This window comes from Lepus europaeus, chromosome 1, assembly GCF_033115175.1.
Source record: "Lepus europaeus isolate LE1 chromosome 1, mLepTim1.pri, whole genome shotgun sequence".
Classification (NCBI taxonomy): Eukaryota; Metazoa; Chordata; class Mammalia; order Lagomorpha; family Leporidae; genus Lepus; species Lepus europaeus.
In genome coordinates, this window is record NC_084827.1 from 159,510,099 (window position 1) to 159,536,877 (window position 26,779).

At 36.5% G+C, this 26,779-nt stretch overlaps 1 protein-coding gene across 1 annotated transcript in view; it reads right to left on the reverse strand.

Moving 5' to 3' along the window:
* The window catches only part of ABCA12 (ATP binding cassette subfamily A member 12), a 183,908-nt gene that overhangs the window by 68,547 nt on the left and 88,582 nt on the right, over positions 1-26,779 (reverse strand). Inside the window, exons 9-19 of the mRNA XM_062201848.1 lie at positions 26,322-26,397; positions 22,957-23,075; positions 21,142-21,248; positions 14,232-14,488; positions 14,030-14,142; positions 12,691-12,815; positions 9,186-9,359; positions 5,163-5,327; positions 4,571-4,781; positions 3,217-3,356; positions 1,372-1,491 (exon numbers count right to left, since the gene is read on the reverse strand). Of these exons, the coding sequence (XP_062057832.1) occupies positions 1,372-1,491; positions 3,217-3,356; positions 4,571-4,781; positions 5,163-5,327; positions 9,186-9,359; positions 12,691-12,815; positions 14,030-14,142; positions 14,232-14,488; positions 21,142-21,248; positions 22,957-23,075; positions 26,322-26,397 (1,607 nt within the window). The remainder of the gene's footprint in view (positions 1-1,371; positions 1,492-3,216; positions 3,357-4,570; positions 4,782-5,162; positions 5,328-9,185; positions 9,360-12,690; positions 12,816-14,029; positions 14,143-14,231; positions 14,489-21,141; positions 21,249-22,956; positions 23,076-26,321; positions 26,398-26,779) is intronic.

The window sequence follows — 26,779 nt, forward strand, 5'->3', positions numbered from 1 at the left end:
ATTTTAGAAACTTATTTTGTCTTTTTTTAATAAAATTTAGGTTGTAATTATAACTACACTAATTGTTAATGAAAACAGATTGAGTAAAGCATCTTTACAATGCAATTGTTAAGACAATTTTGTGATATAACAGCCTTAATTCAATTCATATGTTTAACTTCTTGATATAAGGAAGGATTTTTTTTTTCCCTAAAAGTTATAGGGCTTCATCAGTTTTCCAAGGGCTTCTCTTTGGTTATCATCATTGTTGCCAAATTTCTTTTCTTTTTTTGACAGGCAGAGTGGACAGTGAGAGAGAGAGAGAGAGAGAGAGAGAGAGAGAAAGGTCTTCCTTTTCCGTTGGTTCATCCCCCAATGGCCGCTGCGGCCGGCCACCACGCTGATCCAAATCCAGGAACCAGGTGCTTCCTCTGGTCTCCCATGCTGGTGCAGGGCCCAAGCACTTGGGCCATCCTCCACTGCACTCCCGGGCCACAGCAGAGAGTTGGCCTGGAAGAGGGGCAACCAGGACAGAATCTGGCACCCCAACCGGGACTAGAACCCGGTGTGCCGGCGCCGTAGGTGGAGGATTAGTCTATTGAGCCGCGGCGCCGGCCTTGCCAAATTTCAGTTCTCCCATCCATAACTAAGCTAACTCTGCTGCTTGACTTTTACTTGTCAATTGCTTTGTTTTGGGGGACATTTCCCCCATGCTAGTTGCAGCATCTTCAGAACACCCTGAATCTTTTATAAGAATTGTAAGTCACACTTTTCAACCAATCTTCATTGAATTTCAGAGTTGTCAGACCTTTAACCTAGAGTGAGCATAAGGATTAATTAGGACTAAATTTTGAAGGGGTCAGTCTGTTAGAATAATTTTGCCAGATATGACAAAGGTTTATATGGCCTTGAGCTTGACATACACTTGGTGAGAACACCATTGCATAATATGTTAAAATAAATTTATAATTTGGTAATATATGTCATATATATAAACCAAAGAATTCTACAGAATGTTGGTATTTTAGAAATTCTAGTCCAGTGAATGTAGCAAAACATAATTTAAAAGAGAGAAATGAATAATATAAACATATTATTCTAACATTTTACTTTTGGAAAACTGATTCAGTAGATGTATCACAAGTTTAAGTTGTAAAATGTTTTATCTCTAAACCACAGACTGAGGAACTGCAATAGGAGAGGTTAGGGTGATAGAGAATGTTGAGTGACAGATCCTTTCTCCTATCTCACATCTGGTCTCTGGAAAAGAGGCAGTTTTAATCTGCTGAATAAGGATTCTAAGTTACTACCTGCCCATTCAGATAATGAAGGAGATTAAAATCTCAAAAAATTATAATTCCTTCTATGGTGAATGACAAAGCTATCTCTTACCTGGAGCATTGGAATTGCTTGGTTTAACAGGTGGAAGGAATTCATGAAAATTGGCGACTTATCCATCCACTCCTGAGACTTTTCTCTTAATTCCGCCAACTGCCTCAGAGTTACATTAGACTTAAAGACAAAGAAACAAAAGAAATCTAGTCCATTAGTATTTTTCCTGTGTTATAAAAAAAGTATCTTACCATTGTTTTGTTACATAACTTAAAAAAAAAACAGTTATAAATAGTAGCGTTAGTAAAAAAGAAAAAAAAAAAGAAATTTTCCACATGGTCAAAAGTTCTAAATGACAGCTTTTCTAAGATTAAGATCATTTATAAAAATTTTGGAAAATTTAGGGTTTGCTTCAAGTCCAAAATGAATTTACAGCCAAAATGAACGCATGCCTTCTGGAGTTCTCACAACTTCATCATTTTACCCACACTTAATTTTAACACTAAAGAAATACCCTAGTTCAAGTATATATTCATACTATGCTGGTGGGAACAGATATGTTATAATCTTTTGTGGAAAGCAATCTGACAACAGCTACCAAAATAAACTACAGTATCCTTCAATCTCTCAATCCTGAAAATTCATTACTTTGAAATAAAAACACCACTATGCAAAACTATATTCACAAGATTATTTGTGGTCACATTGTTTGCATTAGCAAAAACCAAACAAGCAAACACTAAAAACAAAGTGAATGCCCAACAACTCAGGATTAAATAAGAGAATTCCATATTACAAAAATACAAATTGAAATCTTCAAAAATAATGAATTAAACTGTATTTTTAGGTTACAAAAATTTCTACAAAGTATTCTTTTGTGAAAAAAAGCAATATGTAGAAAATAATTGTAATGAAACCTCATTTTAATAGTGCAAAATATGACTCAAGAACTTGGTATATTAATATGTGTACAGTATAATAATCTATAAGGGATTAGAGGAATGTAATTATAGAAATATGCATTTTTGAATACCAAGATGTTAAAGTGAAGAATAGGAAGAAGAAAGGAGAAAAAGCAGAGGTGAGAGCCAAGCACAAAAGGAAAAAAAAGAGTGTCTTAGAAAATAAGCATGTGTATGACTTCATTTGTGTGAAATTTCATAGAAATGTATAGTCAATAAAGCAAATAAGGTGTTGCATCCAAAGCAGTAAAATTAAAGAACATTCATTGTTAGCTTCTTGTCCACTTTCATACAGACCTAAAATGTTATGTTCACATAAACTATAGTTTAATGACCAAGTAATTAATTGTAAAGCAGATTTTTTTTTCATTTTTCACTCTAATTTTAAAAGCATTAGGTTTGTAATTCAAATATGTAAGGCCAATTTAAAAAGTGAGAGGGAAATGCTATTATGGCTAAATGAAGTTGATGAGAAATATAGTTGATGCCTTTCTCTATACTCATCTTTTATATGAGATATTAAATTGTACAACCAAATGTGAAGTGAAGAATCCATTCTTCAGGGATTGTTTTGTTTAAACCAGTTAAATAATGAGCCCACCTTATTTTTTTGTTGTTGCCATTATTTGAAAGTTATGTGTCAGTTCTAGAAAACTTTTACAGTTTTTGAGATAAATTGAAAAATCTAAAGTCTTGTTTTGACTAACCTCATTCTCAAAGGTCAGCATGGTTCATTTCTCTTCAAACATCTGCAACTCATTCTACACTGCTTACACACATCAATGGCAGAAGTTGAGAATTAAAAGTTTCAGAAAACCAAGAGTAATAATGATAGTAGGTAAGATACAAAGATAACAAAGTCAGCAAGAGTAAGTCTGGAAGTTGACTACTTCAGTAATCACTTTAATGCTGAAAATAAAACTTTACATTATATTAGTCATACCTTTTCCATGATTGCCTTTGTAATTGGGTTATATGGGGCATATAAAATCCTTCCCAACAACATAGGTTTCAGGAAAGCCCAAATCACAGGTCCAGCTGGCATATTAATGATGTCTTTATAAAGGGAGAAGCAAAACGGTGCTGAGAAGAAAAAGTGAAATAAAGCCATGTAATAGATGTATTTCAAGTGTATTTCCTCATGGTAAATGAGCTTATTATTATTACTCCTAAACACTTGATGTAGCACTTCCTATATAGCTGTCTGGTATCAAAGTAAGAAAGAATAGTAACAAATCTTTTTGAGGTAAGAAATAAGCAAGCCTAGGATAAGTGGTGGATAACTTTTCCAAGATGAGATAAGACCATTAAGATTAAAAATCTCTTCTAGATTGCTTCCAACATAACCTATTTCTGTCATTGATCATATCACTAACCCATATCAATTTCTGTCATTTAATTTTCTAAAAATGCAAGGAAATCTACTACTGGGACAGTACCAGTTACAAAAGAGTGGTTCAATAAATGTTTGTTGAATGAGTAAAAAGATGAATAAATTAGTCAATCCAATCACTCATATATTTGGAGGAGCTCTACTAATCACATTTTAATCTCAAAGTTTATAGAGTAAGTTAATGTCTTTGATGTGTCACTAAATGCTTATAATCCTGCTGCATTCATGCGATTCTGCTATATCTGATATAAATTTCTAAGCAAAAAATATTGACCAAACAGATTCAAAGCAAGTTTTTTAAAATTATCTACTGGCAAAGTAGGCATAGCAGTTAAGACTAACAAATACTAAACATAGTCATACACCACTTAATGTTTTTGTCAATGTCTGCTTGCATAGATAAGAATGATCCCATAAGATTATACCACCCAATGATGTCATGGCTTCCTTAGTTTATGTAAATACACTCTATTGTGTTTGCACAATGACATAATCGTCTAAGCACATGTTTATTGAACATATCCCTATTGTTAAAGGACTCATGACTATATAGTATTGTGGTTAAGAGGATAGGCTTCCCAGCATACTGTCTGGATTTAAATGACAGCTCTAAGGCTATACTCTCGAGTTGGTGATTGTGCCAAGTTACTTTACCTGTGTGTGTCTCTTTTCCTCTTACTAAGATGGATGTACTATGGAACTTAACTCAAAGGGTTGCTGTGAAGAGCACATGAGTTAATTTATAAAATATGCCTGGCATGTGGCAAGGGCTGTACAACTATTTTCTATTTTTATTCTTGGTAAAAAAATATTACTTCATTTATCATGAAATGGTAAGATAGAATAGACAATGTTCTTGTAATCATTAAGAAAAATGATCGAGCTTATTTTGAAGTATACTCACTGGTATGTATGGGAATTCCATACTTCGAAGCAATTTGTTCTTTACTTAATTTGTAAGTCAAAAAATCCTTGGTGTGATTGCCTTTTGGCTTCTGGGAAGAGGGCAGCATGGCAGTTAAATAATCAGTGGTAATTCCTTGGGAACACAAGGCTTGGGAGATGGTAGTAAATGATCCTTGTGGTGTACTCATTCTGTTGCTTCTGTACATGGACTGTAAGATAAAAAATCCATAATTTATTCACATTATGGGAGTTATAGATACTACTAAAATATAGGAAGAAAATTTGATAATATTTGGAGATAAAAATCTGTAGCTTTCATGATTCCTTTAAAATATGTATCCCCAATATAAATGCAGAATGCTAAGCTTCACCAATTTCAGTGGCCAAAAATGTTGCAAGAGTAGAAGAGTTTTTTAATAGGTAATTTTTTCCAAGATGTTAAATTGGTAGCTGAATGAATTACAACTGATCTTCAGTCTAACGCTCTCCCAACTGAGCTATTTCGGCTGCCCCTGAATTACAACTGATCTTAAAAGTGAATATGAAAGAAGAAATTTTTCAGCAAAAATATTACTGGGTAACTTTTCTACCTGTGTTAACGGGACACTTCTGGACAGATGCATTTGTCTCAGGGATCTTATTTTGTCTAGCCACGGATGTGTGCCAGAAGCCATCTGATTGAGAATTTCTTTCAGTCTTATGAAGAGTTCTATCATTTTTTCCACAGGTTTTTGATCTTCTCTAGGGAAAAACACCTAACAGAATAAAAATAAATGATTGATGTAGAGAAACCCTCATACATTGTTGATATGAATATAAAAAGGTATAATCACTTTGAAAAGTTTATTAAATAGTTAACATAAACTTACTATACAACCTGACAATTCTATTCCTAGATACTTGCTTATAAGAAGTGAAGACATATGTCCACACAAAGCTTCATATGCATTGTTCATAGCAGCATTATTTATCATATCCAAAAAGTAAAAATAACCCTAATAAATGAGTAACTAAATATTTGCTTAAAAGGTAATACTACTTCACAATAAAAGGAAATGAGATTCTGACATGTTATAATATATATATATATACATATATATATATATGTAAACTCAGAAACATTAAATAAAGAAGTCAGACACAAGGGCTGATGTAGTTTCTAGATAATTCTTCAAAAAGCAAATCTACAAATAAAGGAAATAGATTAGAGGTTGCCTGGGCTAGAGGCTGGAATGAGCACTCGTTGCAGATGGACTCAAGGTTTCGTTTTTGGGGTGATAGAAATGTTCTAGAATTAGATTGTGGTAATAGTTGCATAGTTTTCTATTTTTCTTTTACTAAAATAAGTAATTTAATTATACACTTAAAGTGAGTAAATTTGTAGTATATGAAGTATACCTCAAGTAAGCTGCAAAAATTCTTTTAAAGGCAAAAAGGCAAATGTCAATTATGGAATTCTTCCTTTATATATGTACTATTTTTTTAAAGTGTATATGTTTTTTTTATTTGACAGAGTTAGACAGTGTGTGAGAGAGAGAGACAGAAAGAAAGGTCTTCCTTCCGTTGATTCACCACCCCCACAAATGGCCACTACGGCCGGAGCTACACCGATCCAAAGCCAGGAGCCAGGTACTTCCTCCTGGTCTCCCATGCAGGTTCAGGGGCCCAAGCACTTGGGCCATCCTCCACTGCCTTCCCGGGCCACAGAAGAGAGCTGGACTGGAAGAGGAGCAACTGGGACTAGAACCCGGTGTCCATATGGGATGCCTGCCCAAAAAGTGTATTTATATATTTATTTTATTTGAAAGGCAAAGAGACAAAGAGAGATCTCTCATTGCTGGTTCACTCCCTAGACAGCCAGGGCTGGGCCAGGTCAAAGGCAGGACAGAGCCTGGGACTCCACCCGGGTGTCCCAGGTGGGTGGGTGCCAGGGCCCCAAGTGCTTGAGCCATCACTGCCTCCTGGGGTGTGCATGAGCAGGAACCCAGAGTGGAGAGTGGAGCTGGGACCGGAACCCAGCACTCTGGAGTGGGATGTGGGTGTCCCAAGCCTGTCTTAACTCCTGCACCAAACACCTGTCCCTCACCTTACCTTCTCACTCCGCGTCTCCCCAGACCTCTGCAGCCTGCTCACGTTAAGGGAAGGCAGGCTGATGCACCTCTCCGGAGCCCAGCACCAGTGCCAGACTTTGCCTGCTCTCCCCTGGGATGGCTCTCGCTGGGCCCTCCCTTCCCTCCTGGCCTCTGCCGCAGCCCTGCTTATATATGTACTATTACTCTGACATCATATATGTTCCTAAAGATCAGAAAAACTCTGACAAAAAGTTCAGTGATTTTTGTCTTAATAATTTAATCCTATAATATTTCTGTACCAAAGAAAGAAATATGGAAAATGTTTTAAAGTTTGAAAGTAGACAGCACTGTGGTGCAGCGAGTTAAAACCATGGCCTGCAATATGGGCACCGGTTTGAATCCTGGCTGTTCCACTTCTCTGCTAAAGCACCTGGGAAAGCAGCAGAGGATGGATGAGATCCTTGGGCCCCTGTACCCACGTGGGAGATCCAGAAGAAGCTCCTGGATCGTGGCATTGGATAACTCAGCTGTGGCCATTTGGAGAGTGAACCAGTGGATAGAAGACCTCTCTCTGTCTCTACCTCTCTCTAACTCTGTCTTTCAAATAAATCAAATAAATCTTAAAAAAAAAGTTTCAAAGTAATTTGATCCTTTTATTCATTCACTTATTCAACAAAATAATTAACTTAGACAATGTTATGTTTCTAGCATGGGTAAGACAATTGATATATATTGATGCACAAGTTGGCATTATCTCAAAAACTAAGGAAATTTTTGATTTAATAGAAAGAACAGATAAACATAAATGGGACAAACAAACTTTTTGGATATTATTTTTACTTTTGGATATATGGGAAACCTGTAAAGGTAGAGTGAGTTCAACTAAAATGTGGTATATGTCTATAATGTAATACTCTATCGCCTTTAACAGGAAGGAAAATCTTCATTTGCAACAACATAGGTGAACCTGGAGTATATTATGCTAAATGAAATAAACCAGGCACATCAAGGCAAATGCTGCACGATCTACTTTATAAGTGGAATCTGAAAAAGTTGAACTCACAAAAACAGTAGAATGGCATGACCAGAGGCTTGGTGGAAAGGATAAGGAAAGAGGAAATGGTGGTTACAGGGTGCAGAACACCAGTCACACAGGAGCATAAGTCTCAGAGATCTATTGCAGAGCATAATGACCACTGTTAATCCTGGATTGTATTTCAAAATTGCTAACAGAAGAGATTTTGAACATTCTCACTACAAATATTTCAATGAATCAAGGGGCCTTTATGAGGTTTTCATACTAGCCAGCGTAGACAGAAAATAAACTTAAAACACAAAAAACCTTAATAAAATATAGCATATTCTGAAAATGTAATAGAAAACACAAAAACAGAGAAGGAGGTTTGGGAGTGCTGTAGGGCCGACAGGGTGGGGCTTACTGAGCAGGTCAGTGGTGAGTGACGAGTGGAAGGCCATGAGAAGGGTGCCCTGTGCAGTGGTGCCAAAAGCAGCACTGGGCCCAGGAAGAAAGTAAGTGTGAAAAGGTGTTTTAGAGATGGGGCGTAATTACATAATCAAAGGGCCCTTGTAGGATTTCAGGTTTCCTTGGATAAAATGGGGAACCACTAAAAGAAAGGTTCTGAGCAGAAAGGTGACACAATGTGACTTGAATTTTCAAAGGATCACTGTGGCTGCTTGTGGTGACCAGGGCAGTGGGGGACTAATGTGGAGGAAGGAAGACCAGTTAGGAGATAATTGCAGAAATAAAAATGTGAGATAATGATGACGACTTAAGATGGGATAATTTGAAACTACTCTTAAAAATTTTCAGCCTCTTCACTTTAATATCTCAGCAGCATAATTCAGCCATGCTGTTTCGGATTTTTCTTACTTTAAAAAAAAAACATTTTTTCAGTGTTTTTAAGGACATGTAAATATCTTTAATCCAGTTATAGATTTGGGTGAACATTGGTGTTTTATTTTTCTTTATTTGTATTTCCCTTTACTTGTTTATTAAAAAGCATTTATACAGCATCTGTTTATTGCAAGAGTCACTGCTGACTTTACTATATCCTAATAATGTCCATTTGTTTTGTTCTACTGGAAAAGTAATGGTAGTATCTATTTAAATTGATGAGGTAAACACAAACTTTATTTTGAAACCTCTAAAAACTATTTTTAACTTAAAGACACTTTAATCTAATCTTTATTTTTTTATCCTACCAAATTAATGCCTATTCACTGTAAATAAAACATTACAGTGTTTGTATTCCACACTCTAATAACAATATATATTAAATTAATTCCTGGTTTGTATGCACATGGAGTTAATAAGGCAATAATGTCAGTTTTCTCATCTATAAAATGTGCAAATTTGCAATATATGATCTCTGAGGCCCCATTTAGCTCTAAAATAATGCTATAATTCCAAAAGCTGTATAAATGAATCTATTCTTTATAGAATCAGAAGGCATAGATGTGTAATTAAATATTTTTGTACTAAACCATGAACATAAACGTATTTCACCTACAGAAACTTGCCTTGTATGCGAAGTTGTAAATGTCCAGGTAGTGCAGGAGAGTGAGTCCGATGAGGTAAGACTGATGGGCTCTCTCGGGAAGAGGCAGGCTACAGAATTCCTTCATTGCATCTTCTAGTTTGGGATTGGTAGTATTAGTCTCGCAAGAATGCAACCAGAACACTTGAGAAATAATCTGAAAGTTGAAGGAAGAAAAATATTTCAGTTTTGAATCATTTGAGGGTCATATGTCCATTTCAGAGGATTTTTGCATACTCTAAACTTTTAAATAGTACAAATTATCTTCAAGAATCAATAACTTTTTTTATTTAAAGCACTAATTACTATTAACAAAACTGTGGAGAGCGCATAGTTCACCGGAAAGGTTAAGAAATAAGGTAGAAAAAAAGAGATGGTGCGGCCAGTGTGTTTTCCCTTGAAATCTTGCTTGAATACTGCATGAATGATAGACCAAGAAAGAAAATGGGTTTGGAGTGAGTTTGGTGAAAATACTAGTTTAATATTCAAACTGCCTTTAAAATTTTACTCTCTGGAGTGGGCATTTAGCTTAGCAGTTAAGACACCCATGTACCAAATCAGGGTGGCTGGTTTCAGTTCTTGGCATTAGTTTCTGACCAATTTCTTGCTAATGCAGACCCTAAGAGGCAGTGGTGATAGCTCAAGGAATTGAGTTTTTGCTTCTCATGTGGGAAACATGCATTGAGTTTTTGGCCCCTGACTTTGGGATTCAGCCAGCTTCAGTTTTTGGATATATTTGTGGAATGTACCAGAAAATGGGAGTGTTTCTCTCTCTCATGTTCATTTTAATGGTCATTCAATATTATCTTATACAATATACTGTGGGTCCAAAGATTAAAAAAAAAAGAAAGAAAGAAAGGCCAGAATCACACAATAATGTGAATCACCCATCATGGATACGGATGCTTATACAGAGAGTGATGTATGACTATGGGAAATAAGATGTTATCTCTATTTCTACCAAGTTGAAATAAAGAAAAAAGCTTATGAAATTCAAGGTAGAAATTCTTTTCTTATTTTTTCTTAAAAGTAGTAAGACTGTACACTCTCCATTTAGGTGTTTTCACTTGCTAAAACAGACGTGCTCTTCAGAAACCAAAAACCTAATTGCTGTTCTTAGAATCAAATAAGCAAAATGTGAGATCAGAAAAAAAAGGCGAACAAACAATTTTTGCTAGCACAAGAGTAAGAAACGTGAAGGCAGAGCAGTTTTAATTTTTGTATGGGGGAACCAATTAAAATGACAAGAGTAAACAGACATTTTCCAAAGGAAGCCTTCAAAGCTCTTTATAAACTTTATCTCATATTGGAGAATAATTGGGCTGTGCTTAGAAATGACACACTCTGTCACATGTACATTTTGAATGAAGGAAACCTTAAACTCTGCAGCCCTTTTCGAAAATTTCTGTGACACTTCCAGACAATGGACTTGGAAGAGGGATAGGCATAAGACATTTCCAGTAGAAAACCCCATTATCAGCCTAGGAGGAAATGACATTACTGATTTTCACACCAAAAAGTGTTTACTACAGTCAAAAACTTACCCGTATTTCCCTTGGCCATACCTATTTTATATACTATGCCTTATCACAGGACTTCTAAAAAGTAAAATGAATATCCAATTTTGTTTTTGTTTCAACAAGTAGTAAATGGTTTCCATGCAGTTTTCCCCAATTAGTTAACTGATGTTTGACTTCAATCAATACCATTTTGATAGGGGCATAGTTACTGTAGAGAATCTGATCATGATAATGCATATAATTCTTTATTGATGGCACTGAGTGTTCAAGAAAGTTATCTGGAGGTAAAGGAAAGAAAAAAGAAGGCAAGGGGTCAGGGGAGTGGGGGGAGGAAAAATAATGGGAAAGGAATAATATTCTTGCTTTGGAATTTCTCTTCTATCTTTGAACAAGAATGAAGCCTCTAGTTAGGGGTAGGGATGAGGAGAGATAAAGTTAGATTGGATAATGGCCACCAAAATACAGTTAGATAGAAGGGGTAAGTTCTAATGTCTATAGCACAGTAGGATGACCATAATTTCCAACAACATATACATATTTAAAAACTAAATAAGAGGAGGTCAAAGTCTCCAAATACAGAGAAATGACCGTGTTTTGTGGAGATGGAAATGTTAATTGCCCTGATTTGATAACTACATATTGTATACAAGCTTCAAATCATCACATTACACTTCATAAATGTTTCATTACTAGGTATCAATTAAAAATAAAATTTGGGGGTGAGCATTTGATATAGCAATTAAAGTGCCACTTGGGGTATCTATACCTCATATTAGAGTACCTGGGTTCAATTCATAACATAGACTTCTGACCAGCTTCCCACTAATGCACACCATCAGAAGAATCAGACGATGATTAAAGTAGCTGGGTCCTATCTCTCCATGTGGGAAACCTGGATTGAGTTCCTAGCTCTCTGCTTTGATCTGCATTTAGGGAGTGCACCAGCCAATGGGATCTCTCTCTCTCTCTCACACACACACCTTCTTTCTCTTTCTCTCTCCCTCTCTCCAAATACATAAAGAATATAAAAGTAATAAAAATTAGGTTCCTTTACAATTTTCATGGAAAATTCACCAGATTTACATGAAACTTCTTACTAAGAAGCACTCAACAATGTTATGTGCTATTGCAGCTCAACTCACAATAGCTAAGACATGGAATCAACCCAGATGCCCATCAACTGATGACTGGATAAAGAAATTATGGTTTAGAGGCTGGCACTATGGCTTAATGGGTAAAGCCACCGTCTGCAGTGCCAGCAACCTATATGGGCACTGGTTCGAATTCCGGCCATCCAGCTCTCTTCCCATCCAGCTCTCTGCTATGACCTCTCTCTCTCTGCCTCTCCTTCTCTCTCTGTGTAACTCTGACTTTCAAATAAATAAATAAATCTTTTTAAAAAAGAAATTATTGTTTATACACACTGTGGAATACTACACAGTGGCAAAAAAAAAAAATGAAATCCTGTCTTTTGAAACAAAATGGATGCAACTGGAAACCGTTATAGTTAATGAAATAAGCCAGTCCTAGAAACACAAATACCACATGTTTTCCCTGATCTGTGGTAACTAATAGAGTACCTAAAAGATAATGCATAGGAGTGAAATTGACACTTTGAGATTTGATGATTGTTTAAAGCCCTTATCTTAACTGTTGAGGAACAGTGTTTTCTTCTTCATGCTATTTGTTGAACTCTTTACTTAGTATAGGGTTAATCTTATGAGTATAAAGTAAACTGAAAATTGATCTTCGTTAAAATTAAGAGTAGGAATAGGAGAGGGAGGAGGAAGAAGAGTGGGAGCATAGGCAGGCGGTAGGGTATGTTCCTGAATCTGCATATATGGAATACATGATTTGTATACCTTAAATAAAATTTTAAAAAAGAATTGTACCTATAAAATACATAGTCTGATAAAAATTTTTAAAAGACAAAAATCTGCACAGATGTACAAATACATGGCACCCCACCTCAGCTCTGTTATCAGGGATAGGAATAGCTAGCAACTTGTTGATGCTGCTGTTGGACATTCCTGTTGTTTGCTTCAGTTCTTCTTTCAGCTCTTCAATATTTCTAAACATTTCTATTAGCTGACCTGAAAGAAAACACACACACAAGAAAACTCACATTATTGGCTGTAATGCCATTCCTTTTTGTCCTACTAACATGGAGAAGTCATCTAGACTAGAAAATATTGCCTTGGTGGAAACAGAGGTCTCCCAGTTTGGGCAAACTTTGCATCTTTAGGATCTATTTCTATCTAATTTGGAGTTGTTCTTACTATGATATCATTAAGCCAAAGTAACAGATTGTTCTGGGTTATAGGTTTTCCTGAGCTGTCTATAAAGCAAGGTTGACTTAAGGAAAAAATGGTTTTCTCACAGACTTTATCATATAATACACTAAATACATATCTCTTCACTTGGTTTAAAACATCACACCAATTCAAAATGCTTTTTGAGTGAGGATCTTATAATATTGTCAACTTAGGACATGTTTTGATAAATCTACAATATAATGAACACAAAACATTTTTCCTTAGCTTTTCCCAGTACGCTACAGTTTATAAAAGGGTTTTTGCTGTAATTTCTCATCTTTTAATAGAATGTGTTTAACTCCAAACTCTTTTAGGACACTGATTTTAAGTACTTCATTGCTGAGTCATTTAAGCTGCAGTAAACTATATTTTTATTTTATTTTATTTAGTAGATTGTACTCTCTGTTGTGCAAATGCCTTTCAAATTATTTTAGTAAGTATCCCTCATGCAAGTATACCTTCTTTATTTTTGGACTTAGTGCCATTCCAATTTTGTGACTGCCTGTTGGCCACATTTGTGAATGTCTTTCTTTTCAGTATTGAGATATTATGCAGAGAAGAAATGTATTGCATGAAGCACCCTGCTCAGAATACTAATAGAAAGTTCTGACTAGAGATTTTAGTAGACAGCAGTGCATCCTTTCAATCTTTTAATCAGGTTGTTCTCACAGAAGCAAATTTCATCCTTCCTCATGTAGCCAACTACCTAATATACTTTAATATATCCGTGAAACAAAAGGCAAATGGTCTAACTAGTTAATTTTTGAAGATCTTTTTGCTGTGAAAACAATTTCCCTGTTTCATTCTCCGCTGGCTTTAGGTATGTTTACTTTAGACAAGTAACCATATTTGAAAGCTTCAGTTTTCTCCTGTTCTGAGGGCAGATAGCAAAGCAGGTTTATTGGGAACCACAGAAAGCATTCCTTAAACCGCTGCATGAAAATCACATGAATGCTAATAAGACAGCATTTAAAATATGAATGGGGAAACACCTGGTTTTTCAGAAGCATCTGCACTGTTGTTGACATGCAGCATGGCTTCAATGGTCGGCATTAGCTGAGTGATATTTTCCAAGTAATTCATTTGCAATGCCTCTTCTAGGAACCTGGAACAAAACAAAAGAGAAGTTCAACTAGGCATGACAATATTTTGAGAAGGGATTTCACCAAGGAAAAAGACAAAGGAAAAACTTACTGATCCATATTTAAGTTAATTTTGCTTGGATCCCCAGTCAGCAAATCCCTCAGTTTCTTAGATAAGATATTGTCATGGTACAGTAAGCTGGTTGCTATTTCAGTGCCCAGCTCTGCTGCTTCGAGGAGTTGCACATGAAACGCACTCTCTTCACAGAGGCTCCCAAAGCTCATATTAGACAGCGGGCACGATTTTTCTATTGAATTGAAAGTTTCAGACTGACAAAGAAGTTTGGTCAGGTTTCGAAGTTGAGACAGCTTTCCAAAAGGGGGAAAGAGTGAGAAACAGATTAGTTACATTATCTTATATATTTACAAGAAATAGCCAACCAAATCAACTTACTTCAAGAAAACATTCTGCATACATATTTATCTAGTTGACATTTGCACTCATTTCATTATAAAGAACTATTTTCTATCATTTGCGTTTATTGTTCTCTTAAAATTTCATAAAACCTTTGGACCTATTTGATCTATCTTTCTCACTATAGAATCATGGGGTTAAGAATGTGCTAAACAAACAAGCAAACAAAAAGAATAAGAAAAATAAATACAGCCTAGTTTTATCCAGTTAAATCATGTCCATTACTCACAAAATTAAAAGCAAAGCAATTTATGATATAGCAATTCCACTTCTCATTATATAACTCAGAGAATTAAAAGCAGTATCCTGAAGACATATTTGCATACACATGTTCACAACAGCATTATTCACAATAGCCAAGAGGTGGAAACAGCTCAAGAAAAATTCAATCTGATGCCATTTCATGAGGTGCTTTAAGTACTCAAACTCATAGACACAGAGAACAGAATGCTGGCTGCCCTGGGCTTGGGGAGGAGTGTAGAGGGAGTTGTTGAATTACAAGATGAAAACATTTCTGGAGCTTAATTTCATAACACTGTGAATGTATTTAACACAGATGAACTTACATTAAAAAATGACTAAGATTTAAACATTGCTATGTATCATCACAATTTTAAAAAATTAAATAAAAAAAAAACAAAAAAGTGTGCAATCCCATCGAACCATATTTGAATATGAGCAGGAATGTGTTTGGTTTCTCAGAAGTATCTGCACACTTATCATTGATGTTATTTTTTTTCTGTCCTGTTGTATATTGAGGGAAACTAGGTGCTTTTGTCCCACGGAAGTGCTTAAAAGACCTTAAATATCCCAAACTCATAGCAAAAGAGGGAAATAGAAACAAAACAATTTTCTATTCTGTCAACTATATTCCTCTCTCTGGTTCACTATTATCTGTGTATTCTAAGAATATATTTCCAAGTCATACATCTTGGGGGGAAAATATGCCTCTAGAAAACCAATTCTGCTGTGTTTAGAAGCTATCCTAGAGGTATTCCTTTTAAGAAGGTAAATCAATGGGAAAAATGTCTGAAGAAGCATATTTTTGTGCCCTTCATTGCAGCTCAGTGTCCAACCAGAAGTTACAAAATTTTGACAGGAGTGAAATATTTTATAGTATACACATGTGTTTTGGAATATCATTTTCCATATAACAAGATGTATTTAATGACAGGTTTATAATAATCACCCAGAGAAGTAGCAATTAATCATTTATCATCTTAGAAAATATCATCGTTCTACTTTTCACTATATTTAATATTATAATTGACTTCTGACTTTAAACTATCTAAGATCACTTTAAATGTTCAAAAATTCTACTTACTGGTCTTACGGCTATGAGAAATTTTTCACCCTGGAATAGATCCAATCATTTTACCCAGCTGGAACCATGTTGATTACTCTATTCCTTCCTTTGGTTTTCAAAATATTAGATATAATTAAGCCTCTAATAAACAGAGCCAAGCCTTGATACTACATTCTTCATGAATTTTCTTTTGGTGCTTTCTTAAATAAGAGGATAAATACTGTTGACTCAATATTTGCTTTCATTGAACTTAGAGGGTGTAGTAAATTTGAACTATTTTTACCTAGTTGAGGCTGGAATTTTTTTTTTTTTTTGCAAATGTGATAAATGTGTGTGAAACAAGTAAAGTTAGATGCTGTTTAGTCTTGGATTGATGAGATAAAATTTATAGAAAGAAAAATTAGCAATCTAGCTACACTGCTAAAGTAGATTTGGGTTTCAGCAATAAGAAAATTTTTCAAAGTTGATAACACAGACTTCAGGAGTATATCCACCATCAAGCAACATTATGGTACTTTAGTATTTGCATTATTTGCTATTATACTAAAAGCAAAACAAGAGTTCTTCCAAAAGTTTCTGGAAAATATATACTAATAAAAAACTGGATGGGAATGGGCATCTGGACAATTAAGACATCACTTGGGATGCCCACATGCCATAACAGAGTCCTAGGTTCAAATCCTTGGGTTCAATTCCTGGTTCTATTTCTAACTGAGCTTCTTGATACGTATACCCTGGCAGGCAGCAGGTGATGGCTGAAATACTTGGGTCCTGGGGCTGGCACTGCGGTGCAGTAGGTTAATCCTCTACCTGTGGTGCTGGCATCCCATATGGGCACCAGCTCAAGTCCTGGCTGCTTCTCTTCCAATCCAGCTCTCTGCTATGGCCTGGGAAAGCAGCAAAAGATGGCGCAAGTGCTTGGACCCCTGAACCCACGTAGGCGACCAGAAGAAGCTCCTGGCCCCTGGCTTTGGATCGGTGCAGTTCCAGCCATTGCAGCTATTTTGGGAGTTAACTAGTGGATGGAAGACCTTTCTCTCCGTCTCTCCCTCTCTCTTTTTGTAACCCTACCTCTCAAATAAATAAAATCTTTTAAAAAAATATTTGGGTCCAAGCCACCTATGAAGGAAAATCCAGACTGAGTTCTAGGTACCTGGTTTTGGCCTGGCCCAGCCTAGTTGTTGTGGGACTTGAACCTGTGGTGTGTATATGTATGTGTGTGTGTGTGTGTTTCTTTCAAATAAAAAAAGAAAGAAAAATTAAGGAAAAAAAAGAATTATGTAAGCATTTCAAAAATTTTTGCACCAAAATAACCTTATCTTCTAATTTCATTTTTCATGAACTTTTTAAAATACCCTTGTATATGCATTCAACTTTTAGAAGCTTCAAGAATCATTGATAATCAATATAAATTCAGCAAATTTTACTTATATGTCAACTTCAGATACAGATTTGCCAAAGCCTCAGATAGAGGCTGTATCTCCTTTATCACAAGTAAGGACTCAGTCCTAAAACTAAACAATGACCCATAACTAATTCCATTTCCGGCTATGATAGAACTGTCAAGTTCCTAGTGGTTTCTAAATGCATCTTGACTGAACATTTGGCCTGGTGGTTAAGAAGCCTGTTAGGGGGGCCAGCACTGTGGTGTAGCAGGTAAAGCCACCACCTGCAGCTCCAGTATCCCATGTGTATACCAGTTTGAGTCCCAGCTGCTCCACTTCCGATCCACAAGTTGCTTGGGCCCCTGCACCCACACGGAAGACCTGGAAGATGCTCCTGGCTCCTGGCTTTTTACCAGCCCAGCTCTAGCTGGGGAGTGAACCAGTGGATGGAAGATCTCTCTCTTTCTCTCTCTCGCTCTCCCTCTCACTCTCACTCTTGCTCTCTCACTCTGTGTGTGTGTGTGTGTATCTTTCTTTCTTGCTCTCTCTCTCTAAATTCTGCCTTTCAAATAAATAAATAAGTCTTTAAAAAATATATAAGAAAAAGAAGCCTGTTGGGATGCCTGCACTCCATATCAGAATGCCTGGGTTTGAGACCTAGCTGTTCTCAATTCTAGCTTCCTGCTAATGCACACTATGGGAGGCAGCAAGTAATATCTCAAATAGGTAAGTCCATGCCACCCACATGGGAGACCTTGATTGAGTTTTTGGTTCCCAGCTTTGGTCTGGCCCAACCCTAATTATTATGAGTATTTGCGGAGTGAATCCCCAGGTGAAAGCTCTCTGTCTCTCTGTCTAGCACTACGTTTCTCCTTTTCTCTCTGCCTCTCAAATAAGTAATTTTTTTAAAAATGTAACTAAATCAAAATTCCATGTGACATGATCATGAAGATCTCAAAATATTATGGCCATAAGTAGACAAAAACAGCAATACTCTTGGGCTCTTGATGGGTAAATAGAGCAGGAAGGGGTCCATTTAATAATTTAAAGGTAATGTGTTATCTTTATTTCAGCTTGATATAGAGAACATCTATTTTATGCAAAGTTCCCCAATCAGGAAGTTATCTTCCTCACCAAAGGACTAGAAAGAAAAAGAGAGAAAATAGAACAGAAGGGAGGGAGAGGACACACCATCTCAAGAAAAGCAGAATTTTCTAGTCTGAGTTAGACTAGAAAACTGGGGAACCTTGGGAAAAGTCACCATTGGATGCAGGCATTTTGAATTTTGGAGTCTAACCTGCTTTCTTAGGAATCCCATGAATAAAGTTTCAGAATGGATAGGCCCTAACTGACTATCACTATTAGCACACTGGTTCCTAGAGTGGGCAAAGCAGAAAAGTAAGCAACTCTCTAAGTGTAAAACTATACCTTTTTTCTTTTAATGATATGTATTAAGTATTTCCCATATGTTTAACTCTAAACCAGATGCTGCAGATCAAGTAGCAAATGGATAGACCAGGCAATGTTCACAGTGAGCATGGCTCAGGACTAAATGGGTTCTGTCAGTTTCAAAAAGCAGCCATGTTTATGGTAAGTGATGACAGATTTTTAACTCAAGAGAAAAAATTTGTAGTTTATTTTCATTTCCATGACTTCTAGAACTTTTTTATAATATATGCATTATACTCAAATTGTGAATTATTTGTTAAATTATTGCTAGCCCCATTCCATTAGTATAAATGGCTGAGAATGTATTGTTCCCATTTCACTAGAGTATGCTGTGTGCTGACTGGTTACTTGGCAAGTTGAGAACTACAATGAGTAATTGCCTAGGGAATGCAAGTACGCCATCGGTGCTCCACTTTAGCACCCTCATTTGTTCTTACGTTCATGAATCAAACCTTAAACTACTAATGTAAGCATTAGAGATGAGGAGGGCGAGATTTCATTGGAGTTTACACTCAAGTGTGGGAAACAGATCCTACTTATATGACAAACTACAATGCCAGGTAATGAGTTCCAAAGGCCAGAAATTTCACTGTCATTAAAGAGTCCTACTTCCTTTTGCCACACATCCCTGGATTCTATGTTGGTCAATTAGCCTCCCTATTTCACTCTAGAAATTCTCTTCCTCCTATGCTCTGTCACAGCCCACTTGGCTTTCCTTTCATTTTGTCTCCATAACTCTCCTTCAGTGATCTATTTGTAAAATGTAGATTTCATCTTCTTCAAATTCACAACTTTTGAGTTCAAATTCCAATTCCTTGGCTAAGCAGAGGTCTTCAGGACATATGTTCAGCTTCCCACTGCAGCCCCTTTTCCTGCACCAGCTGAACACATGGACTCCACGTAACATATCTATCTTTCAGATTTATGTCTCAGACTTCCTACAAATACAGACCTGTACATCTGGAATGCCCAACTCTAAACCAATCCAACAAAGCTTTGAAAACTTTAAGACTTAGCATTATCTCTACAAAATTTTGTCTCTCCACTTTCATATCCTATAATCTGAGTTAGATATCCCACTTCCATACAGAGAATACTGTCCCTCCACACACAACACTTATCTCTCTGTATTATGTTTTTCATCTCCTCCAGGGCTATAAGCACTTTGGGGTTCAAGATTATATCCTATAGATAAATAGATTAGTATTATGAAAGTACAAATGATGGATGGAAAGAATAAGTGGATAAATATTACAGAAGCACAGATAACAAAATCTTTATCTTGGCTGAAGAAATGGGGAAAAGGTGATACTGTAATATTATAGAAGGAGGGACATTTAAACCTGTCTTGAAGGTTGAATAGAATTTTGCATGTGAATGCATAGATTCCTTCTGATTTGCACAAATTAAGATAATGCTAAAATAGGTTCATTAGAAATTTTGATTCATGTAGAAAACTATGGCCAAAATGTAGGTAATCTAACTAGCATATTTATTTGTAATATACATGGACATAATGTTTTTGCATGCCTGCTTAATTATACCATGTTGACTATGCAGCAAATCATCTTGCTTGCCCTGAATAAACCAGATCTAATTTTACTTTATCCCAGCTACATAAATCCAATTAAACTGCTGTTCTTACCAGAAAAGCTGCTTCCAAAACTTAATAGGGTTATTTAAGAAATGAAGTAAATTTCAAGATAACCTATATACTATATGTATGAGCTAAACAAAGAATAATAGACAAATAAGCATGGGTCAATTCAAGCTTCAGAGCTCAAATTTTTTGGAAGGGGTCACTTGTTCTCCCTTTGTTCAATGTCGTATATTTTAATATATTAATTTCTGTCTCTGATAACAACAAAAATAGAGTCAATTTTTTAATATTTTTGTATGCTGTGGAGTCTAAAACATTCAAATCTACTTTTATAATTTTTTTTTGGCAGGTAGAGTTAGTGAGAGAGAGAGACAGAGAGAAAGGTCTTCCTTTTTCCATTGGTTCACCCCCTAAGTGGCCACTGCAGCTGGCGCGCTGTGCCGATCTGAAGCCAGGAGCCAGGTGCTTCCTCCTGGTCTCCCATGCAGGTGCAGGGCCCAAGGAAAACTAAAGACATCCCAAATTAGAAATCATATTATGAATCTTTTTTCAAATTAAGAAGCTTAATAAGATACCATCTTACCAGCTATTTACTGCAAATAGTCTTGTGGTCATTTCATATAGCGATCTGATGACTAAAGGCAAAGTTAAACATATAATAACTGATACTTTCTTACCCTTTTTCCAGCATATGCCTAGAGTCAAAATAGGACCATTATTTACAAAGATCAGATGCAAAATATAAAGTATATCTTGCCAAATGATTACAGAAAATGAAGGAGTATATTTTTCTCTTTCATGTCTTACTTTTGATTTTAGGACTTCAGGAACTGAAGGGAAGTAATCCTCATAGGAACTATTTTGAAGAAAAGATTTTTTAAATCGAATTGTGGATTGCAGGAGTCTTAGATTTTCTGTAAAGGTAGGGAGAAGAGTTACCTTATATGAATTAAAGGTCACTTAGGAAACTCATCTTAAAAGATTTTTTAAATTTATTTTACTTGAAAGTCAGAGTTACACAGAGAGAGACAGAGAGGCAGAGGGAGAGTTCTTCCATCTGCTGGTTCACTCCCCAGATGGTCGCATCGGCTACAGTTGCGCAGATCCAAAGCCAGGAGCCAGGAGCTTCCTCCGGGTCTCCTATACAGATGCAGGGGCCCAGGGGCTAGAACCATCTTCTACTGCTTTCTCAGGGCATAGCAGAGAGCTGGATGGGAAATGGAGCAGCTGGGACTAGAACCTGCGCCCATATGGGATGCCAGAGCTTCAGGCCAGGGCGTTAACCCACTGCGCCACAGCACCGGCCCCAGGAAACTCATTTTAAAGACACTGTTGGGGCTGGCACTGTGGTGTAGAAGGTCAAGCCTCCACATGCAGTGTCAGCATCGCACATAGGCGCCGGTTCCCATCCTGGCTGCTCCACTGCTGATCCAGCTCCTTGTTAATGTTCCTGGGAAGCAGTGGAGAATGTTTCAAGTGTTTGGGCCCCTGCACCCATGTGAGAGACCCAGAAAAACCTTCTGGATTCTTGCTTCCAACAGCCCTGTTCCAGTCATTGAGGAGTGAACCAGTACATGAAAGAGCAATCTCTCTCTCTCTCTCTCTCTCTCTCTCTCTACTTTCAAATACATAAATAAACTTAAAAAAAACTAACAGATCAAAAAAGACACATGTATATTGATTTATTATTGTTTTTCCTAAGATAATAGCCTCATTCAATACAAAGACAAATAAAAAATTAATCTTTCCTTGAACTATGGGAACTACAGAGTTCATTACCTTAAAATATTTATAGATATTCTGCTTAGAGATAAAAATATCCATAAGCAAAAGTGTTACACAGTTCTGGCTTTTTGCAAACTGCATGTGCTTTCATGTCTGACTTTTGAACATACTCTAAATTGAAGTGTTCTGGGGAGAATAGGTTATACAATCATTGCGATGTAAAGATGCCCTTCCAATTTTGATTAATTCATGCCTAGTCAAAAAAGACCATGTTTCAGTATTCACTGTGCTATTTATTTTTGCCATTAAGTGTCAAAAAGCTATTTTGGTGTAGGAAAAAAAGAATGTGTTTCTCCTAAAAATGTGAGCAATAGATGTTCTTTTAAAAAAAGAAACATTTGATTAAATGTGATCTTCATGGTCGCCCATGTAGGCAGAAAATTGAAAATAAAATGTAAGAGTAGAAAGTGAAAATAGTCTGCTACAGAATTACCTTTGTTTATAGAATTTGCATCTGCTTGTGGAACTCTGTATTATCATTCTTCATTAGTTCTTAACAACCAAGATTATTAAGGGCATAGAAAATGTCATGAAGGGTTAGGTGAGTCGCTAATGACTCTGGACACTTGGAAAGTTTGTCCAGGTGCCCATTATCACATTTTCCATTATATGGCCATTGTATAGTAAAGTTTCTGCATGTGCTAGTAGCAGCAGAGAAAAATATATGATAGCATGATTAGATAGTCTTTTTATATACCCAGTCACCAAACTAAATCTGAGGTATATGGGTACTAAGTAGTTTTTTTAAATCCTTTTTCTAACAAATACCTTAAAAATTACCACTTTTAGAATAGAATTAGAAATGATGAGCAGTTTTACTGTTTAGAAAATTATTACCTTCTGATCCCTTGGCCAAATTGTCAGTGACATTTCTCACACATGCCAAATAAGGAAGATAAGGACTATTTGCTGATACATTTAAGAGAGAATCTTCAAAGTTCTCCAGGATCAGAAGCCTGTAGAATTAGAAAAGAACATATCAATTAAACTATATATGCAGAACACATATAAAATAAAGCAAAACTATTTTGTTGACCTTATTTTTGCCCCTGGTTGTTTGGTATGGGTTGACGTACCCATCAAAATACTCTAAATTTGGACATCTTTCCTCATCAAAACCAACTGTACCATGCCAGCACCACTCTGGATCCTTTGTGCATCTGCCTTTTCTATGTGCTGTCAAAATCGTTAGTCATTTTAGTATCAATTCAGAAGTGACCTTAAGATCATTTCTAGCCACAGTTATATGAAAGAAAAAATACCACAAGGCTAGCAATGCTCAAATACAGAATTCTTAGTTATAGTCGAATTATTGATAAACAATAATTAATTTTCTACTATAAAGGCATTCCATGAGTCTTGTCAGCTCTTTTCTTTTTTCTAAATCTGGAAAATCCCTCCTGGGCCTCAGTTTCTTCCTCCGTCCAATGAGAGGAAGCAGCCTGAATGATCTATCTATCACATCTGATGACTATATTTAAATGTACTTCATTTCGAGGAAAAGGAAATGGTTCATTCCAATTAATCAATGTAAGCTCTTTTTTTCTCCAAGCAATTTAATGTTATCAAGTTAACTACTTTCTGGCTTTCTTTCTCATTGACTGCCAGATAAGAACACAGCCTAAATTTTTTATCCAACCAATTTTGTATTCCAAAGTCAGCTACTTGCTGGTTTCCTGTCACGTAGATTGGCATGTAAGAATGCAATCTAAGACTTTTGAGGTGTATGTATGTACATGAGCAATTGCATGTTTCTGTTCTATGTGCCCTGTCACTTTGACTGTGAGGTTGCCTCTGTAGTTATTTTCTAAGTTCTTACCTTAGTGTCTACTACTGAATTTCATATACCATACAGATGGAATAAATGGCAAAGGTTGATTTGAGAGCCATCTACTTTTAATCAACCTGTGCAGTACACAAATTAACTAGTCATGGGGCCAGCGCTATGGCATAGTGGATAAAGCCACTGCCTGTCGGGTTGGCATCTCATATGGACACCAATTCAAGTCCCAGCTGTACCACTTCTGATCCAGCTCTCTGCTATGGCCTGGGAAAGCAGTGTAAGATGGCTCAAGTGCTTGGGCCTCTGCATCTGTGTGGGAAGACCCAGAGGAAGCTCCTGGCTTCTGGCTTTGGATTGGTGTATTTCTGGCCTTTTTGGCCAATTGGAGAGTGAACCATCGGATGGAAGATCTCTCTCTCTCTCTCTCTCTCTCTCTCTTTCTCTCTCTCTCTCTCTCTCTCTCTCTCTCTCTCTGTAACTCAGACTTTCAAATAAACAAATAAATCTTTAAAAAAAAGTACTGAATTCTTCCTAATAAAATTTCAGCTCCCTGTCAGCCACAAACTGCATTTGCTGTGGTATCTGCAGACCTGGAGCACTAGAATTAGAGATGCTGGGGATGCCTTTAGGTTTTGATAAAGATACCTGGCATCAGCAATAAGCATTCAGTTGTCTCAGTTTTAAAGAGTTCTTTAAACGTATCATTTTCAATAGCTGTGTTTAAAAGACTTGACTACTGGGGGGGGGGGGGGAATACAGCATTGTGGTATAGCAGGTAATGTCATCACCTATGACATGGGCATCCCATATGAGTACCTGTTGGAGTCACAACTGCTCCATATCTGATCCAGCTCCCTGCTAATGGCCTGGGAAAAGCAGCCAAAGATGGCCCAAGTTTTTAAGCCCTTGTTACCCTTGTAACAGACCTAAATGAGGCTCCTGGTTCCTGGCTTTGGCCTGGCCCAGCCCTGGATGTTGTGACTATTTGGGAGCAATCCAATGGATGAAAGATCTCTCTGTCTCTCCCTCTATCTCTCTGTAACTCTACTTTCAAATAAATAACTAAATAAATCTTTAAAAGACTTGACTATCTGGAACATAGCAATCTGGCTCCATCAGTCACCTTAGAGGAGTGAGGTGGCAGCAGAAATAAGATATTCAGAGTTTGCCAAGAACTTACTCAAGGTTGAGGATTTCTCACTAAATAATAGAAAATTTATAAAATACATTGATCCTAGTTTTGGAAAAAGAAACAAATGGTTAAAACTAAGTCCTATTCTGTTTTTATTTGTACAAATTTACATTTGCACAAAAATGTATTTTTTGAAATTAAAGTCAGAATTTCAATACTGTAATTTATCAGACTAAAGCAATCTTTACCTCTCAGGCCAGCTAGTCTGTATAATTGCCTTGAACTACAGGAATTTTCCTCAATCAGCTCCTACAGGCAACTGCTTGCATTTTCTACCATAATTATTAGTTACTTCACTAATCTGCTTACATTAATGGTCAATAGACACCATGATTACTACTGTCATTTACATTGCCTGTTCCTGGGACTTTATATGTTCCAATAAAAGTCCAAAATTAAATTACCAATAAGCAGTTTTGCCTACCTGAGTATCACTGAAAGCAAGCAAATTTCCCATTATTTTCATTAAGTTTAAGAAATGTTTTGATTCTTTGAAAATCAAAAGAAATAGTAATGTGAAACATTAAATGCTTCTGTAGTGTGAATGTTTGGTATCCTCCCACAAAATCTGTATGTTAAAATCCTAACCTCCAAGATTATTGTATATGTAAATTAGGAGGTGGCACTTTTGGGGGATGGTCATGTAATGAGGGGAGAATTCTCATGAACAGGATTAGGGCCCTTGTGAAAAAGGCTGCACTGGGCTGCCTGACCCCTTCTACCTGTGGCAGACACAATGACGTGGTGTCTCTCTATGCCAAACTGTGGGCCCTCATCAGACACCAAGACTGCTAATATCTTCATCTTTGACTTCCCAGCTTCCAGAACTGTGAAAGATAAATTTTTACGATTTAGAAGCCATGCAGTTTAAAGTAATTTGTTACAGCAGTTTAAACTGACTAAGACAGAAGTTTATATGTTTTTCTTGGAGAAAGACCTTAAAGAGTAGAAACTGGACCTCCAGCTAGAATCTCCTCAAAGGCATAAGGCAACCAACCCAACATGACACATTAGATGTTATTATGCAATCTTAGATCTGAAAGAGATTCACATTATATTATCTGAAAGTCTCAACTTTACACTTCAATGGTGCCCTTTCCTTTGGTCAGTCAATAGTGGATTTCTCTATTCCATAGTTTTATATATTTATAAGATACCTTATCATTTATGAACTGTTTTGATTGCTAGTTTGGCCAAGTTACCCACCAGCTGAGACACAAAACTTACTGTGCAGCCAGACTGCTTGGAGAGAGTATCTGCTCATCATCTTCATTCCACACATGTGTTGTGTTAACAGAGCCACCTAAAGTAATTATATTTATATCAGTTAACATTTAGTGTATTTGCTTAGATAATTTCTCTCAGAAAAAAACATCCCAGACCAAATTAATTGGAAAAAAATGCAGAAAATGTGAAGAGTTATCTTGAAAGAATTTGACAAATGATGTCTATGCTTCTTTGTTGGAATTATTTAGGATATTTATAGAAAATTAATGCCTACCAATCAGGTAATCCAAATGGGAGGCCAGCTTTATAGTACAGGGTATTTGAGTCCTGGCTATTCTGCTTCCAACTCAGCTTCCTGCCAATGTGCCTGAGAAAGCAGTGGATGATGGCTCAAGTGTTTGGGACCCTGCAAGCCATGTGGGAGACTCAGAATTCCTGGCTGCTGGCTTCTGGCTGGC